Below are 17,226 nucleotides of genomic sequence, written 5' to 3' on the forward strand. Positions count from 1 at the left end.
AAGGTAAAGATTGGGGGGCTCAAAGGGTGCGTGAGGGAGTTAGAGCTTTTGCTTGAGTAGCAAAGTTCACGGCGGTAGCCTCAGGGAGCTGTGGTGGCTCATCGTCTTCGGTAACCTCCTCCACCTGGATGCGGATACTGGCACTCCCCTCGGTAGCATAGCTCACGAGCTTGTCATTACGGCCGCAGAGGTTTTTTCGGAGGGTCATAATCAGCTTTATAACCGGAATTGAGAGGCCATGTACGACAACTGAGCTGAGAATAGCAAAGTAGACCACCGGACCGATGGTCTCAGCCAGCACTCTCGTCGGTGGCTGGTGTTGTTCTTCAAATTCCCGGAGGGCAATTTCAAGGTAGAACAGTGCGCCTACGCCAATGGGGCCAAAGAAGCCCGAGAAGAGCGCTTCGTTGAAAGAGCCAATGTCAGGAATGAGCTTGTAAAACGCCACTACAGCAGGCACGCGCCGGAAGACGAGAATGCAAACTCCCATAACAATAAACCTCCACACCGGGAGCACATCGTTAAACGACGTCCATGGCATGGTGGCGCCAATCCACATGAAGATGCCCAGGTTGAGAATCAAGTCCATGACAGGCTGTAGCGAGTCATGTAAAGTGTCTATGCGGAATCGGTCGTTCCACGTGAACAGATTCCCCGCTATGAAGCATGCTAGCAGGTCGTCCGTGCCAATTAAACCCGCAGTGCCCATAATGAAGATTGCCATGGCGAACACCGACAGGTAATAAGCGTCTCGGTCAATGTACCCACGCTGCTTGCCAAACACTACGATCTCCTGGAACAAATAGCCAATTACAGCCCCGTAGGCCACCGAGAGCAAAATCTCGTAGAAAATCGTGTACACGATCCACTGCCGCGCAATCTCTACCCCGGAGTAATAGTAGATCGACAACGCCAGGAACAAGAAGGGATAGCCGAACCCATCATTGGCCCCGGACTCGCCGACAATGATGTTCTTGAGCCGCTCGGAGACGTATTTCTCAGCGAACCGGCCGTGGACAATCGACGCACAGAGCACCGGGTCTGTAGGCGTAATGCATGATCCAATGATCAAGGCCTCCAAGAAGGTCAGCCCGGGCACGAGGAGGAATATAATAAGAGCAGAAATGACCCACATCGCCGTCATGACCGGCACCAGCAACATGAAAATGGACCATTTCGCCTGCTTAAGGTACTTGCCTGGCAGTTGAACCCCGGCTAGGGTCAGCTGAATACCCAACACCAGCCTCGCAAACTCGCGAGAGATGTCGTTCGGGTCGCCATAGGCTCTCGGCCGGGCCCAGTGTGCCTCCTGGAACACGACCCCGAAGAGCATCGCCGGGAGCGGCTCTGCGATGTAGAGCCGGTCCTTGAGCGTGAAGGACACCAGGCAGAAGAGAAGCGTAAAACCTCCTAGGAAAGCACTCACAACATTAAAGTTGCTCAGGTCCACCAACTTCATCACTTGTCAGGCAGCGAGAAACTACTATCCCTGCCTTTAAGCCGTTTTTTTTATCTGTTGGTATTATTGGTAAATATTCTTGTGACTCGGTCATACATAGCTGCGCTCGCCAAGACTTGCCCGGTCCATGCTCCATGCTCCATGCTCCATGCTCCATGCTACGTCGAATGTGAAGCTGATAGGTTATGCTAATACCTTTTCCTACATATTGCCTTTCACTACTGTAGAATCACGACTGGTACTATATCGGATGGTACTATGTCAACTGGTGCACTATGCTAGGTACATTACGTCGGATGGTACTATGTCGTTAGTCCGATATCGCGGTATCACTATAGGTGTTACACTGTAGAACTGACCAGCAGTACCAGTAAATTGCTTGATAATACCATACCAATTAAATAAAATCAAACGTTTGAATACTATTTAGCTCCTTGGATTTTACAAACCGCCTAGTATATGAGGAAACCAGCCGCACTCCAGAACAACCTCGTCAAGCTGTGGAATCCGATTATCGCACCACAACAGCCAAAGGCAGCCATAGGACGCCTGCAGCAAGGAAACCCATAGCGTCCGACCTAGTTCTGCGTTACAAGTAGTTCGTATATGTATATATAGCATGTACTCAAATCAAGATTTTATTATAAGTACAATAACAGTGTACTTGGATGACGTACCGGTACATGACCAATTGTACAAAAAACGTGGGGAAGCTTATCGTGCGACCTCATATGGATTGCGGAGAGTGGCCCAGCCCGGCTTTTGCATCAAGGACCTAGATCGAATTAAACGGCGACTCGGAAATAAGCATTACGTATGTATACCACTTGCTGCATGAAGATGAGATAGGCCCCTGTAACCCACTTTCTCCACATTGATTAACGACATCTACGGCAGATCAATGCTCCGAAGTGCACTAGAAAAGGACGCTTCTTCTGCCAGAAATTTAGAATAGATTCAAGCGAAGAAATAAACATGGAATTGAGCTCAGAGAGTGTACCATTCATTCGTAAGTAACCAAAGATTAACCGCAGCTTAGGTTAACAAGTACAATAGAGGAGTATAAATGGGGAAAGTACGTCCCCGGATATAGCAAGCGCAGGGTGGTCGCCTTCAGAGGAAAGGCTTTGATGGCCTACATCCTCGCGCTGTCCGGCTGCTGTATCATGTTCTTTGGCTACGACGCATCGGTCATGTCCCTGGTAAACTCGAACCCCGACTACTTGCGCCTCATGGGCACAAACCACGGAACAGACCGAGACGCTGCAGCAATTGGAGGCATCATATCAGTGTGGTTCCTCGGGTTCGCCATTGGCGCCATCATGACCGGCTCCTATGCTGACAGAATTGGGCGACTCAAGACTGCGACCCTGGGCGCCGTGTGGGCCGTGCTTGGCGGCGCCCTCCAGGCGTCAGCCTTCAACATCACCTGGATGATGTTTGCCCGAGTAATTGGCGGCATCGGATGTGGCCATCTAAACACCATCATCCCCGTGTGGACCTCTGAAGTGTCGAGTCCCTCATACAGAGGTGCATTGGTTGCAACTCAGTTCAGCCTTGCCCTCGGCGGGTCTACGCTAGTCTATTGGATGGAGTACGGCCTGGTGAGGAATAGCGGTGCCAATAGTCTATCCTGGCGGTTCCCTGTAGCATTCCAGATTGTCTTCTTGCTTCTGGCCATCGTCGGCATCTTATTTGCTCCAGAAAGCCCGCGGTATCTGGCTAGTGTGGGGCGTTTCGACGAGGCCAAGTCAGTGCTACAACAGTGCAGAGACAAGGAAGACGTCGAAGACGAGCTTCTCGAGATCCAAAAGGCTATCCTCCTCGAGTCAGACTCCGGCGAGCAGACGTGGTCTACCATCTTTTTCAAAAAGGACGAATTGCACACCCGAAGAAGACTACTACTTGGTGCTGGCGTCCAGGTCATGCAGAAGCTGACCGGCATCGACTTTATTGCCACCTATGCTCCGAGCATGTTTGCGCTTAGCGGCTATGATGCCAATAAAAGCGACCTGCTCGCCGGCGGGAATTACATTTCGTACACAGCCTCGCTCGTGCTCTCCATCTACCTGCTTGACCGGGTCGGTCGACGCAAAATGATGCTCTTTGGAAGTGCTGCAATGTCCGTCGTGCTCTTTATTGGTGGCGGCCTAACGTACCGAGTGCTCAATGCGTCGCAAGAATCGGAAAAGACGCGATTCGGTGCAGGAGTAGCAGCAGTCTTGTACCTTTATACCTTCCTGTACGGCTGCTCATGGCTCTCGACCTGCTGGTGCTACCCATCAGAGATTTTCCCGCTCAAGATGCGGTCTAAAGGTGCCGCCTGTGCAACAATGGGCTTCTCCATCGCTGGCGGAATCATCACAATCATCGTGCCCTATCTCATCAATGCAGTAGGGTACTGGATCTTCTTCATCTTTGGCATCATCAACCTCCTCATGCTGATCCCTATTAGTCTGTTTTATGTTGAAACCAAGAATAGGAGTCTGGAGGAACTTGACTACGTGTTCATGTCGTCCAGTGCTTTCCAATTCCGCGCCGAAAAGGAGTATCAGGAGAGAATTGCTCTCCAAGCCGACGAAAAGGACATTGATCCATGAACCAGCCAAATTCCTGATCCATGGTTAGTTACCCCCGTAGACTTAGTCGGAAGCCAAGTAGTTTAGTTTAGTTTAGTTAAGTGAAGTATCCCACAATTTTTTGTGCATTGGCGCCCTCCTGCTCAGATCGGTGTCGTAGAACCCCACTAGTATTGATCCCGTTTATGTCCATAGCCCGCTTTGAAAAGACGTCCAGATACTCGTCGCGCGAGGTAGAGGGCATGGCCTTTGCCAGCGACACACCGCCCCCAGCAACACTCTGTTGGATGGCTTGGATCGACTTGATCATTTCACCCACTTGCGAAGACAAGAATCGCAGAGAGTCACAAATTGGCACCACCTCATTGAACGCTTGCTTCGCCTCGGGGCTCCCCGGGTTGGACAGAAATTCCAGCGAGCTCTGATATCCTTCGAGGATGCCAATGAGCTTGGAAGATTTTTTTGTTTCCATCTTGAGCCATCGATTCAGCTTCTTCTCCATGTACATCTGCTGCCGCAATAGCGCCAATTTACGGTCCAGTTCATCAAAAGGCTTCTCTGTGAAGTCGACTCCTGTGTGGTGGCCGAGGCGGATCCAGCCGCCGGATATCAGCTCGGGAGGGATGACCAGCAGGTTTCGCAGCACGTAGAGCTCGAACTTGTCAAAACAGCGGTCCACGACCGACTCCAAAAGCGTCTCCAGCTTGGCCGTGCCCAGCTCAATTTCGTCTGCAGGGATCTGGCTCGCGTCCGAGGAAGTAGAGTCGTTACCGTACCGCTCAGTCAAAAAGGTCTCCATTGCAGCGGTGCATTTATACAAAATCTCGTTAACCGCGTTGATAATGTCGTCAATCAGAGCAATGGGAGCGTAGCCCAGGTGCTCCGTCAAAATCGCCGTGCTCTTGAGCATGTCGGACGACATATCGCGACGCGTGGTGTCTAATTAATCAATTTGTTGGCTTGGGTTAATTAATTAACAATTGGCATGCTAACGCGTCGTCGTGTTTACGGGGGAGGAGGATTGGCGAAGGTGGTGGGGCCGGCTAATTTAATCTCGCCCACTGCGCGCGCACCGCCGACACTACCGGTACTATACAGGTTGTCTACCAGCAATATACAAGGCTAAATGGAAATGGTTGCATTTAAAAGTGCTATACTTCATGCTTCGGTGGCAATTGAGTAGATTTTAGTGATTCATAAATTGCATAATTTGTATGATTGCCTGGCACTAGCCGGTACTACCTGGTACTCAAGGTACTCAAGGTACAGCACTATGCCGTAATGGGCCGACAAAGAGACGCAATCGTTTGAAATTTCAAAAAGCTGCTAACTGTTAAAAATGAGCCCTATAAAGGATTCACTATGCTTGTTGTCGTGTACTACCAGCAGCAACTCGGATATATATAACTCATCATGGCCAATTCAAATACGGGAGGCACTGACAATTGATTGATTGATACTGAAGATGACTAGCATTTATAACAGGAAATTTATTACATGCTACTTCGTAGAAGCTCTTTCATTATCCATATCGCTCAGGTAGCCTATATCAGCGTTTGTCCAAGTTTCTAGCTCGCTTTAGTGATAACTTTTTTGGCAGGCAAGCCACATCTAACAACATCGAGAAACTCATAGAAGTACGGAAGGTTCCTCAACAAATCAAGCTTAGCTAGATCAACTAATAACATTTGCGCGTAAGGAGGTAGTGACGTACCATTGTATCTTACTGCTAGGATCCCGGTAGCTACATAAATACAGTACTGATACAATTGCTGGCCACTTCATTTCCTGTTCATTCGAAAACTCGCCCTAGCTTTTCAAAATGTGGCAGCTCAATTATATGACCCCCCCTTTCTTGTACGGCCATATCTTTGGCACTTGCAATCAGATACCGATCCCTCATAGCTACAGCATCGCGGTGCTGTGCGGCGTGCGGCGTCAGACCAAACATAATTCACGTGACCTATCGTACACGTGATCGGCGCCGCACGCGCTAGCCCTACCCTCTTCGCCTTCCAAAATAGGCAATATCAAAAAGTTTGTACCCCCGGGGCGCGCAGGCTCTCGCACGAAAATTTCAATACCCGTTCGGGCGAGATACACATTTTCTTTCAGCACACAGCAGGCTGAGCAGCTTATTGATTCTGTCGAAGAAGCCAATTAAAAAAAAATGGTATGTGCGATGACGAAGTTAATGCGAATGGAGTTGTACTAACCAGCTATGTAGTCTGACGTTGAAGAAGTCCAGCAGGTCGAGGAGGTTGAAGTTGCCGTTGAGTCGGTTGCTCCAGGCCAGATGACCATTGAGGATGCCCTCCAGGGTGTCTTGAAGAAGGCCCTCATCCACGACGGTCTTGCCCGAGGTCTCCGAGAGGCCACCAAGGCCCTCTCCTCCAAGCAGGCCCACGTCTGTGTCCTTGTTGACACCGTCACCGAGGAGGCTTACCCAAAGCTCATTGAGGCTCTCTGCAACGAGTCTGAGAACCCAATCCCATTGGTCCGACTTTCTGATGCCAAGAAGCTCGGTGAGTGGGCTGGTCTCTGCCAGCACGACCGAGAGGGCAACGCCCGAAAGGTCGTTGGCTGCTCTTGCGTCGTTGTCAAGGACTGGGGTGAGGACTCTGAGGAGCGAAACTTCCTCCTTAACTACCTCAACTCCCAGTAAATGTATTATAGTTTAATCATATTTCCTGGACTATTCGTTATTTTGCCATTCTCGTAGTACCCGCTCATGTGAAGGCTGTCAATTGATCCACCAATTCAGAAGTTCACACAATTCCAAAAACTTCCTGTGCTCCACATACAGTTTTAACTCATTTGGTGGAAATGAAGTGATTACTCTATAGTTAGAACTTTTATACAAACGACTCTAATTTTCCCGCCATGTTTTATGGCATTATACTATGATCCAAGGGGAAATAAAAACATTAGTCCGAGTCGCTATCCTCGCCGTACTCGACAGCCCCATTTCCATCATCAATTGCACTCTCTGGAATGGCTGTTTGTTCATCATCATCATCGTTGTCGTCATTGTTAGCTTGCGGAAGAGACTCCTCGTCAAACTTGACATGCGAGCTCTTCTTGGCAGTTGGATCGGTAAGGTCTTCTCGGACCTCTCCCGGTTTCAGCATAGTACCCTGGATAGAAACCATACGAGTCGAGACGTTGAATGCTTTGACGGAGAACTTGAGCTTATCGTCGATTCGCTTACCGGACCCATCAACCCAGTAACCCAAAGACTGTGGGCTCTGGGACTTCTCCTCCGAGTCCGCAGCGACCTGGCTTTCATCGATCTCATTGCGCACAAACGACCAATCAACAGGAATGGCGTCCCTCTTAATGGTCGCGTTAAACGTATCGTGAATAAGAAGACCAATGTGAGACGGACTCTGGAGGTTGATCCAGCCCTCCAGGGTATCGCCAGCCATTGGCTTCCAGATAAGAAAATCTACAGAGACCCAGAGGTAGGAGAATGGACTGTCGTACATAATTTTAGACACCACAGGCTCTCCTTCGGCCTTGGCCTCTGGGTCCTGGCCGCACAGTCGCACATTGGTGTAGGCCAGGACGACCCCCCTCGCCGACGGGAAGTACGACATCAAAAGTGGATCGAGATGCTGCGATTGAATGCCTTCCAGTGGCCGGTTAACGTATACGGGGGCCAATGATACATATAATGAGGTCGAGACCTTGTGGAAACATTGTGATATGCCGTTTGAGTCTTTGGTATTGGTCGATGCCGGCTGCTGCTGGCTCATGCTATGTCTCCGCCGCTTGGACTTGGGCTCTGACGGCCCGTCCGCTTTTCTCTTCCGGTTCTTGTGCTCTGGCATTTTTTGGTTATTTGTGGTGAGATAGTGATACGGTCCGATTGATTTGACTTTTTCAAATTTTTTTCCGCTTTCCGGATTTGGGATATGGTGCGGCTGACCCGTCAGGGGGCTGGCTGCTGATCTGATAGGCGATGACAGAGAGGCTTTTGGAGCCTGGAGGATAGAAGAAAAAAGTTAAATATCTTCTTCCAGAGGGAGATAGATGAACTCGACAGATGTCAGCTGGCTGGAGCTTGGACATAAGCAGAGGAAACTCAGCAATCCGTCACTATCAGTGCGGAGCTTGACCTTAGACGAGACACACAACATTTCAAAAATGAGTTTGAACAAACCAAACCCGTAGACGTTCTTGACTGTGACATTCTCATTGGTGTCTACATCTGAGTCTGGGATGCCCGGCCGCTTTACAACAAAGCTCTCAATCAACGAAGACTCCTCTGGAAGAACAAACGTGTAATGTCCATGGTCGCCCTCTCCATTGAGGAAAAATCTAGGCGAGTTGCACGATTGCGCTCGGACCATAAGACGAGAGGGTGCCAGAGCCTCGAACTCGCTGAGAATGCCATAAAGCTCGGACCCATTGGAGAATATGGCTTCCAGCACAATGCTTTCGCGGTCGAGTTCAATGGGATCAAACGCTTCCTCTTCGAGGTTGTCCACTGTGTCAATCGTGCACACCGTCACCATATTGTTCTCCTTGAACGAGACAAACACCCGGGAATCTGACTCCTCCATGGAAATATTGCACACAGCGCTAATCGACGTTTCGGTCCCCACAAAACTAGCGCTAGCACCGGTAGTAGAAGCAGTTATAGTGTCCGATCTACCACCGTGCCTTGCTTTCTTCCTTTCCTCTTCAGTTAGGTTCGCACCCCGGAATAGCTGGAAACACATAATGAGATTCTTCATTGGGACTCTAACACTGTGGTTCTCCTGATTAGGGGCTGGATTGAACTCATAATTGCTGAACAGCGCTCTGTCTAGGATTAAATGCGCCTGGCAGGTCTGGGTGTACTTTCCCACAAAGATCTGTACGCTATCATGGGTAAAAGTCACAGTTGCAATGGGCGCAACTTGGCCAATAGCCTTGACGACCCGAAATATGTGGTCTATCTCGGTCGTTGTGGCAGAAAAGAGGTATCTCATGCTATTTGACTGCCTGCGGTGGATCGGAGCTTAGAGATCTTCGTCATCTTGGATATCGGTCCGCTGGGAACGGCTGTACCACCCCCCGCACACACATCCTCATTCCCCATTTCACCTGATCATTCTTCAATATCTAATATCATGTCGAGAAGAAGAGGAAGAGCGTCGCATTTGGTAGCTCCAATAGCAGCAGCAGCTTTGGTGATTACTGCCGGAGTTTATTTGTACAATAGATACGCGAAAGAGAAGCGCGGTGCAGGAGAATCGCCCTCCTCAGGTACCTCGGTTAGTCCCGCTACGAAGATCTCATTGGTGGTTTCGAAGACTCTGGTGGAAAGCGGCATCCCTTTGGAAATCCTCATTACGAAATACCCAAATCTGGTAGTTGTGATCCATGATCAGGACGAGCTATCGGCAAAGCAGCTCTCGGCCCAGGTGGCTCCTGAGTTCCAATACAAGGTGATCAATTGCGATACCGAGGCTGGCATCGTCCACGTATTGAAGCACCTGAGATCCGATCTCGTAGTTCTTCCGCCGAATATCTCAGGCGACGTAAAAGACCAGATTAGGAAGTTTGTCGGAAAGGTAGAGCTTCTGAGTGAGAGTATCGAGGAGTCTAACAAGCTGCTACATGATCTATTCTTCTCGTGATCGCTAATTTTTTTTTTATTTATGCCAATGTAGACAGATAATAGTACACATATTGTAACAAATTGCCATAATTTATTCATTATTGGCGTTCCAAGCTTTCATTTTTCAAATTCTATATAGTGATGAATAGTCTATATGTTAATGCAAGAAGGGAGAATAAATGAGATGCGATTCATAAATAGAGACAAGGATTATCGATGCTTATCCTTTTCTACGAGCCACTTCCATGAAACGGCTCGTCTAGACGGGTCAGTCCTTCGTCGGACTTCTTTCTTATAAAAATAGGTGTAGAACCACCGTCGTAACACTCCCTGCGGCTGCTGGGTATTGACTGGTTTACGTGCGATAGACTTCTGCGGACCGCCCATCATTGCCACTTTCTTGACTACTGAGAGTTTCCGCAGATTAAACCAAGTGACGAGAATGGTCAATGTAGCGATAACGCCCGTGACGGACCCAAATCCGTACGGCGATTCCTCAATGAAGTTCTCCAGGTTCATGCCATACAGAGCGCTCAAAAACATACCAAACGAAAATCCCAGTGTGCCAATGGTGATCTTGAGTTCCATGAGCATCAGCGAGTTCCGGTTGGCGTCGAGCATGATGTTGATGATTTCCTCGGTAGTTTTAACGTTAGTCATGACTTGCTCAGCTTGCTGCACAATCTCGTCAAGCTGCTTATAATATGCTTCAAGTAGTAGTTCGACCTCTGCGTGGTCAGTGATGTCTCTATGCTTCCCCGCCTTCTTTTCAGTAAGATACATGCCGATGAGATCTTCATCATTGTCCAGCAGGTCACTAATGACCTCTCGCACCAGCTTGCACTTCTGGTAGAAATGTGACACTGCCTTGCTCCGAATCAAAAGTTCCTTCAATGCATCCCGGTCAACGTGATCCTCCAGGTCGACCAGTAGTTCGTTGAGCACCTTTAGTTGTGATTGTAACTCAACTTCAAGGCTGTTCACCGTGTTCAACAATATCGACTCTAATGCCCTCATTTCGTAAGTCTGCGCCGTAAACATCTCTTCGCCGAAGCTGTTGCTCACATTCTTTGCTCCACCGAGCTTGGACTCCAGATCGTATATGAACAGACTTGCGGCGGGCGAGTATGTCGAGTCGACAGAGTGCAGGATCATCACCTTGTCGTCTCTAATAATCGCCTGGAGCTCAAGCATATTGATCAAGATGCAGCTATCTCTGACGAGAATGGAGGGAATTAGCGAGACCTTGGCATGCGAAAGATTCCTCAGGTCGCGAGGGTGCAGTCCGTTTTCCGCCAAGAAGGACGTCCGTGACATCCGCTTTGACACAGCTGTTACTGTCCCCGTTGCATCCAGGATAGTACAACTAACTTCAGCATTTCTATTCCGCGGGGACTGGAAGTTGTATTTGTCCGATGAGGACGGGGTATTCTTGATGGCTTTATCGTACTTCGCATAAAGCGATTCCTCGCTATCGAGATAGGCTGTCTGAGTGGCGGGACTACGCGAGCCGGTTGGTCTATAAATGCATGGGGATGTACTCAGATATCTATAACCGCTCTGGTATATTAGGGGCCTTGCGACTAGTGGATACTTCCTTATCGCCTTCAACATCCGAATGAGTGGTATTTGGCTTCGGAACTTTTCACCGGCGTCCACTCCGATATATCCACAATTACCTGCATCATCTAGCGGAGTTAATTATACCGGTACATTACCGAGAAAAAGAGTAGGCAGATTCAAATACATGAAGATATATTGATATCCTGATTCTGGAGGCAGCTAAGCATCCAGATGTCCCTGACGCTATCAGCGCTTCGAGTGGTTGTACTATCGAGATGGGCACTTATCTCCGATTTTTACGGTACATGGTACCTAAGACGGATTCTGCGTAACCAATTAGTGTACGCATTAAAGCTCTGCCCCCAACTATAGGAGCTCGAGGGCTTGTCCTCGAAGAACAGTAAAGAGTAGCAATGGGGGGACCAGTCCCCCAACCCCCCGGGGCTCCGCTGCGCGGAGATTTGGTTGATATAACGGGGGTTTGGGGGCAGAGCCCCCAGCTACGGGAGCTCGAGGGCTGGCCCTCGAAGAACATTAAAGCATATTACAGGAATAGAAAAAACATTCAGAAGTAAAACAATGTTAGAATAGTCGCTACTAATTGTAGTGCCAGGATTAGGTTAAATTTGTGCATTGCGGGTTCATGCCCTTATATTGAACTGTTCGAAGTAAGTAACTACCTGGTAAATAAGCATAATTGACATATTTTGGCCAATTGGAGATTTCCCTCGTGCTATCAGTAATTCGCTTCTGAAGACACCATGTGCCCTCCATATACATGGTATCCGTACTTTGGAAACAGCTGATACTCAGGTTAATTCTCCTATTTCGCCCTCGGCAAAAGATAGTAAAGTTATTATCGACAGCAACTCAGTAATATACTCAATAATAGCCAATTCATGGCAGGCAAGGATTAACGCTACTGAGGGGTTTGTATATACGCTTCGCTAGAAGCTATCTCTTCAACTCCGAGCTTTAAAACTCGGTAAGGTTGAACAAGCCAGATGTAAACGATCTATTACAAAATAATATGCTAAGGGTGATGAAAATGTTTTAGTCAAAGAACTTTCGCGACTCCGACTGGCCAAAAACGGCATATCGGATCTGTGGCAGCCCGCTCTCAGAGAGTAGCTTCAATCGCTCATCAAGAGTGTTATTGATCTCAATCTTGCCGCTCTGGTTAGTGATAATGACACCGCCGGCCGAGTTATCAGGGATAAAGTTGGACTCATCCACCCTCACGGTGACCGAAGACTTGGCCTTCTCCTCAAAGTTCTTGGCTGCATCTGGAGCCGCCTTCTTGGCAAGGTCGAGATCGGCCTTTCGTACTCGAACCACAACAGCATCCTCCATGAGACTAAACAATCCCTCCTCAATTAGTCCCTTAAGAACATTCTCGTACTTCGCCTTATCAGGAGAGACACCTTTGAGCTTCTCAGTAGCAGCCTCGAAAATCTCGCTAAGAGAATCGTCTCGGGCACCCAGAACCTTCAACCGGCTCTTATTGGCGATGCTAGACTTGATAATCTGCTGCGACAACTCGGCCTGCTTGTATTTTCGCTCGTACTGGCTGTCAATGGCAGCAGTCTCCGATCGTACAATGTTGGCTTTCTCAATCTCGTACTCCTCGTTGGCCTTCAGCTCAATTTCCTTGGCCTTCTCGTCGGCTTCCTTCTTGATGAACTCCACCATCTTTCGGAGCTCTCCAGCCACCTAAGTAGATTGGGTTAGCATTGACATCATTTCCCATCAACGATTACTTACCTGGTCGTCACTCAATGCTTGGGAAGGCATATTTTAACTAATGAAACAAATTCGTTAGCTCACCCACTCTGCCGCTTCCGAGGAAACTCACTAACTCAGTCCTCTCGTTAACCACTCACGATCCTTCAAGGGGTTGTTGTGTCCCTCCCAATAAAGGGCAATACGTGAGCGGCGTCGAAAGGGGCCTCGTCGTTGGGAGAATTCGCGCGCCCCGCATCACAAAGATGCCTCCTGTAATTTGCCGGTACTAGAAGAATACAGAGCGCCAGGGGGGGAGAAGTTACCTTCAATTGGGGTCAATGGGTAAAGCAATTGCGTTAATAAATGCGATACGTGCACGAGTTCATCGCTCTTTTAGTACTATAGTTTACATGTAATATTTTGACTTATATCCGGCTCCATAATTATCGATATTGTTAAGCCCGCGTATGCAGTTAAGTTATGTGCCGCATATTCCACACATCACATACTGCAGATAGCCCCACCGAAAATCAATCCATCAATTGATAAACTAAAGCTTGAAAGTTGTGCGATAAATCAGTCCGGCCAGACGCGGAAGGCAGAAAAGTCCCTAGAATATATATAAAAAGGACTGTGTACGGTCTATTCAAGCGTATAGACCATGATTGCCGCCGTGAGAAGACCGTTGTACAGTTATACCCGGTCAGGATCAAGGCTGTATAGCAGCCGTGTTGAGAGCTTGAATAGGATCAAGAATGAAGGTAGGGAAATACTCGGAAGATTATTTATGAATAAAAAAAGGATTTGGCTAACTAATGTGTAGTGAACAATACTCAGATTAATCCGGTGGGCATCCAGCAGATGTCGCCTTCGATGAGGGTGAAAGTCTTCGGCAAAACTCACCGTCAGCCTGATCCCGAGAACATCAAATTGGCCCAGGAGCACTTGTCTCTACACGCATTGCTAGGCAAAAAGACCAATATTACCGACCCCATCGATTTTCCTGTACCAAAACTACTGGGTCGCACGTTGGACGAACATTTCTTCAAAATTGCCACTGAAATGACAAGCGATTACAAGAAAATGGCGTTTGACTTGGCTGAAAATACTCCCCCGGATGCGCCCAAGGACAATTGGGTGGTCCAGTCTGGATGGACCAAGTACGAACCCGGTAAACCGCCCCAGAAAGTAGTCTCCCCCGACGAAGACGCCTTGGTGTTTGATGTGGAGGTGCTTTACAAAGTTAGCGACTATCCGGTTATATGCACCGCAGTCTCTCCTACAGCGTGGTACGGGTGGATTTCCCCGTGGATCCTTGGCGAGTCGCAGAGCCCAGAGCATCTGATCACCCTCCACAGCTCTCCCCAGCAAAAACACGTCGCTGTGGGGCATAACGTTGGATTCGACAGAAAGCGCATCAAGGAGGAGTACCAATTGGAGCGCAATGGAGCGTTTTATGTTGATACAATGTCTCTTCACGTTGTTTCCAACGGCATGTGCTCGAGACAGCGACCACAATGGCAGAAAATTAAAAAACAGAAACAGGAGGACGAAGAAGAGTTCTCTCAATCGAAAGCAGACAACCCGTGGTTTGACCAGAGCTCTTTGAACAGCCTTGCGGATGTAGCGTATCTGCACTGCAATATGAAGCTTGATAAGTCTACCCGAGATCTGTTTGGCCAGTACACTCAGCAGGAGGTCAAGGAGAATTTGCAGGAGCTAATGAACTACTGTGCTGTGGATGTTGACGCGACTTTCAAGGTTTATCAAAAGGTCCTACCGTTGTTTTTCAAGACGTGCCCGCATCCAGTCAGCTTTGTAGGGCTCAAGCAGCTGTCTAGCCTGTTCCTCCCCATCAACGAAAAGTGGGAGGACTACGTTGAAAACGCCGAGAAATGTTACCAGCAGGCGACTCAAATGGTCCAGGAGAAACTCGAGGCACTAGTAGACAGCGCCTGCAAGCTCAAAGATGACGTGGAAATCGTCAAGAAGGACCCGTGGCTGTCACAACTTGACTGGGAAATCAAACCGGTCCGCATGTTTAAGGGTAAAAAAGGACAAGAGCCGTATCCAGATCCACGACAGAAGTTCCCCGGCATGCCCAACTGGTACAAGTCTCTCTTCCCATCTAGATCTAAACCCATGAATCTCACTGTGCGTACTAGAATTGTGCCTCTCCTTCTCAAGCTACAGTGGGACGGCCATCCGCTAGTGTGGTCCGAATCATTCGGGTGGACATTTAAAGTGCCCATCGATCAAAACGAGAAGTACGCTAAGGCAAACTACAGCTTGTGCGATATGTCTTTTGATGATCTCAAGTACAATCAAGAAAAGGGGTTCTGCTATTTCAAGGTTCCTCACAAAGACGGCTCGGCGGCCAGATGCACGAACCCAATGGCTAAAGGTTATGTGTCCTATTTTGAGCAAGGCATCTTGACATCCGAGTACGAATATGCCAAAGATGCGCTAGACTTGAATGCTCAAGGATCTTACTGGATATCCGCGAGACGGCGTGTCTTCAATCAAATGCCTGTATATGCTGGTCCTAACTTGGACATGGGGATGCCATCTTCCAAGACCCACAAAAAGTTAGGCATGATTATACCGCGGACTATTCCCATGGGGACGATCACGCGGCGAGCCGTCGAAGATACATGGCTCACGGCTAGCAATGCAAAGCGAAATAGAATTGGGTCCGAGATGAAAGCAATGATCCAGGCTCCGCCAGGTTACAAGTTTGTGGGTGCTGATGTGGATTCAGAAGAGCTTTGGATCGCCAGTTTGATTGGTGATGCTCTATTTGGGCTCCACGGCGGCACAGCGCTGGGATGGATGACTCTGGAGGGCTCGAAATCAGAGGGAACTGACTTGCATTCAAAGACTGCTTCGATCCTCGGCATCTCGAGAAACAGCGCCAAGATTTTCAATTACGGGCGTATCTATGGAGCGGGCCTCAAATTCGCCGCATCTTTATTACGGCAGTTCAATCCACTCACCACAGAGGAACAGGCTTTGCAGATCGCCACCAAGCTCTATGATGCTACAAAGGGCGTCAAGACACGAGCTAAGAGTCTTTCAGCGAAGCAGTTCTGGCGTGGTGGCAGCGAAAGTATCGTTTTCAACATGCTGGAGGAGATTGCTGAACAGGCTGAACCAAGGACGCCTGTGCTTGGAGCGACTATCACGGAGGCCCTCACGCGTCGCAATTTGGGCGCATCGAATTTCCTGACCTCGAGAATCAACTGGTCTATCCAGTCGTCTGGTGTGGACTATCTTCATCTCCTAATCACCGCGATGGATTATCTGACAAGAAAATATGCAATTAACGCGAGGCTCTGCGTTACCGTACACGATGAAATCCGGTACCTAGTCAAGGACGAAGACAAGTATCGGGCGGCACTAGCGCTACAAATCAGCAACATGTGGACTCGTGCCATGTTTTGTCAGCAACTGGGCATCGATGATATGCCCCAGTCAGTGGCTTTCTTCTCGCTAGTTGACATTGATTCTGTCATGCGAAAGGAAGTTGACTTGGAGTGTATCACGCCATCGCACCCAAACCCAATCCCTCCAGGAGAAGCATTAGACATCAATACTCTGCTGAAGAAGACATCTGCATTACGAGAACCGAGAAAGAAGGAAACCCTGGACTTTGATTATGATACCATTAAATATATACCCCAGGGCCAGACGTCGTTTATTACAGAGGGTAAGGATTCATCCTCAAAGGCATATTTAGAAGCACAGATTACCCCTGATGCAAGTGTCGTAAAGAAGCTCGCTGCTGCAGCGTCCAGGAAGGCTCAACGGTTGGCTAAAGATACCCAGAAAGAGAGTAATACTAATGATACCCCTGCCAGGAAACCGCCGACGAGGAAGAAGACTAATGCTGGAGCAAATAAAAGCGTCGAAAAAGTACGTCATGCCGCTGCCGTTCCACCAGCTAAACAACGGAAGTCAAAATCTACACCTACACCAGATGCAGCAAGACCAGGACGACGACCAAGGATAGCCATAGCCAGCAGCGACGATGGACACAAACTACTAGAGAATTTTCAGAGTATAAACATGACGCATTCCAATGGCTGGCAGCATTCATGGGACCAGAGTGCTGGGGACGATTTCGAAGCGCTTATGACAGATGCCAATCATGTGGGAATAGTTCTGTATAACCAGCCGCAGATGGAATTGGGGCACTTGGAGGTTCTTCCACGAACAGGCAATGCATATTGATTGTTAGTCTTTTCTTAGAATAACTACATTATTTATTTTCCATTACAGGTGAACGA

At 48.7% G+C, this 17,226-nt stretch overlaps 10 protein-coding genes across 10 annotated transcripts; 4 read left to right on the top strand and 6 right to left on the bottom strand.

Moving 5' to 3' along the window:
- Nucleotides 1-19: 19 nt before the first annotated feature.
- TRVA0_040S00870 (uncharacterized protein) lies at nt 20-1,459 on the bottom strand (the record flags this gene model as incomplete). The annotated part of the gene is made up of 1 exon (XM_076686591.1): nt 20-1,459. One exon carries the CDS (start codon nt 1,457-1,459, stop codon nt 20-22), a length of 1,440 nt encoding a protein of 479 aa, XP_076539185.1.
- A 1,130-nt stretch (nt 1,460-2,589) lies between these two features.
- On the top strand, nt 2,590-4,059 carry HXT6 (sugar porter family MFS transporter; the record flags this gene model as incomplete). Its single annotated transcript, XM_076686592.1, has 1 exon — nt 2,590-4,059. One exon carries the CDS (start codon nt 2,590-2,592, stop codon nt 4,057-4,059), a length of 1,470 nt encoding a protein of 489 aa, XP_076539186.1.
- A 76-nt stretch (nt 4,060-4,135) lies between these two features.
- On the bottom strand, nt 4,136-4,960 carry MTW1 (MIND complex subunit MTW1; the record flags this gene model as incomplete). The annotated part of the gene is made up of 1 exon (XM_076686593.1): nt 4,136-4,960. The coding sequence occupies one exon, from the start codon at nt 4,958-4,960 to the stop codon at nt 4,136-4,138; it is 825 nt and encodes a 274-aa protein (XP_076539187.1).
- A 1,248-nt stretch (nt 4,961-6,208) lies between these two features.
- RPS12 (40S ribosomal protein eS12 RPS12) lies at nt 6,209-6,703 on the top strand (the record flags this gene model as incomplete). Its single annotated transcript, XM_076686594.1, has 2 exons — nt 6,209-6,211; nt 6,266-6,703. 2 exons carry the CDS (start codon nt 6,209-6,211, stop codon nt 6,701-6,703), a joined length of 441 nt encoding a protein of 146 aa, XP_076539188.1.
- A 262-nt stretch (nt 6,704-6,965) lies between these two features.
- RPA43 (DNA-directed RNA polymerase I subunit RPA43) lies at nt 6,966-7,871 on the bottom strand (the record flags this gene model as incomplete). Its single annotated transcript, XM_076686595.1, has 1 exon — nt 6,966-7,871. One exon carries the CDS (start codon nt 7,869-7,871, stop codon nt 6,966-6,968), a length of 906 nt encoding a protein of 301 aa, XP_076539189.1.
- A 174-nt stretch (nt 7,872-8,045) lies between these two features.
- On the bottom strand, nt 8,046-9,017 carry TRVA0_040S00980 (uncharacterized protein; the record flags this gene model as incomplete). Its single annotated transcript, XM_076686596.1, has 1 exon — nt 8,046-9,017. One exon carries the CDS (start codon nt 9,015-9,017, stop codon nt 8,046-8,048), a length of 972 nt encoding a protein of 323 aa, XP_076539190.1.
- A 141-nt stretch (nt 9,018-9,158) lies between these two features.
- Nucleotides 9,159-9,668, top strand: TRVA0_040S01002 (uncharacterized protein; the record flags this gene model as incomplete). The annotated part of the gene is made up of 1 exon (XM_076686597.1): nt 9,159-9,668. The coding sequence occupies one exon, from the start codon at nt 9,159-9,161 to the stop codon at nt 9,666-9,668; it is 510 nt and encodes a 169-aa protein (XP_076539191.1).
- A 191-nt stretch (nt 9,669-9,859) lies between these two features.
- On the bottom strand, nt 9,860-11,263 carry MRS2 (Mrs2p; the record flags this gene model as incomplete). The annotated part of the gene is made up of 1 exon (XM_076686598.1): nt 9,860-11,263. One exon carries the CDS (start codon nt 11,261-11,263, stop codon nt 9,860-9,862), a length of 1,404 nt encoding a protein of 467 aa, XP_076539192.1.
- A 1,002-nt stretch (nt 11,264-12,265) lies between these two features.
- On the bottom strand, nt 12,266-13,112 carry VMA4 (H(+)-transporting V1 sector ATPase subunit E; the record flags this gene model as incomplete). Its single annotated transcript, XM_076686599.1, has 3 exons — nt 13,068-13,112; nt 12,977-13,013; nt 12,266-12,925 (listed from the first exon to the last, which is right to left on the bottom strand). The coding sequence occupies exons 2-3, from the start codon at nt 13,004-13,006 to the stop codon at nt 12,266-12,268; spliced, it is 690 nt and encodes a 229-aa protein (XP_076539193.1). The 5' UTR covers nt 13,007-13,013; nt 13,068-13,112.
- Nucleotides 13,113-13,598: 486 nt separating this feature from the next.
- On the top strand, nt 13,599-17,170 carry MIP1 (DNA-directed DNA polymerase gamma MIP1; the record flags this gene model as incomplete). Its single annotated transcript, XM_076686600.1, has 2 exons — nt 13,599-13,698; nt 13,761-17,170. 2 exons carry the CDS (start codon nt 13,599-13,601, stop codon nt 17,168-17,170), a joined length of 3,510 nt encoding a protein of 1,169 aa, XP_076539194.1.
- Nucleotides 17,171-17,226: the final 56 nt, after the last annotated feature.

Source organism: Trichomonascus vanleenenianus, assembly GCF_965637985.1.
Source record: "Trichomonascus vanleenenianus strain CLIB 3782 genome assembly, contig: TRVA0_040S, whole genome shotgun sequence".
In the NCBI taxonomy this organism is placed as follows: Eukaryota; Fungi; Ascomycota; class Dipodascomycetes; order Dipodascales; family Trichomonascaceae; genus Blastobotrys; species Blastobotrys vanleenenianus.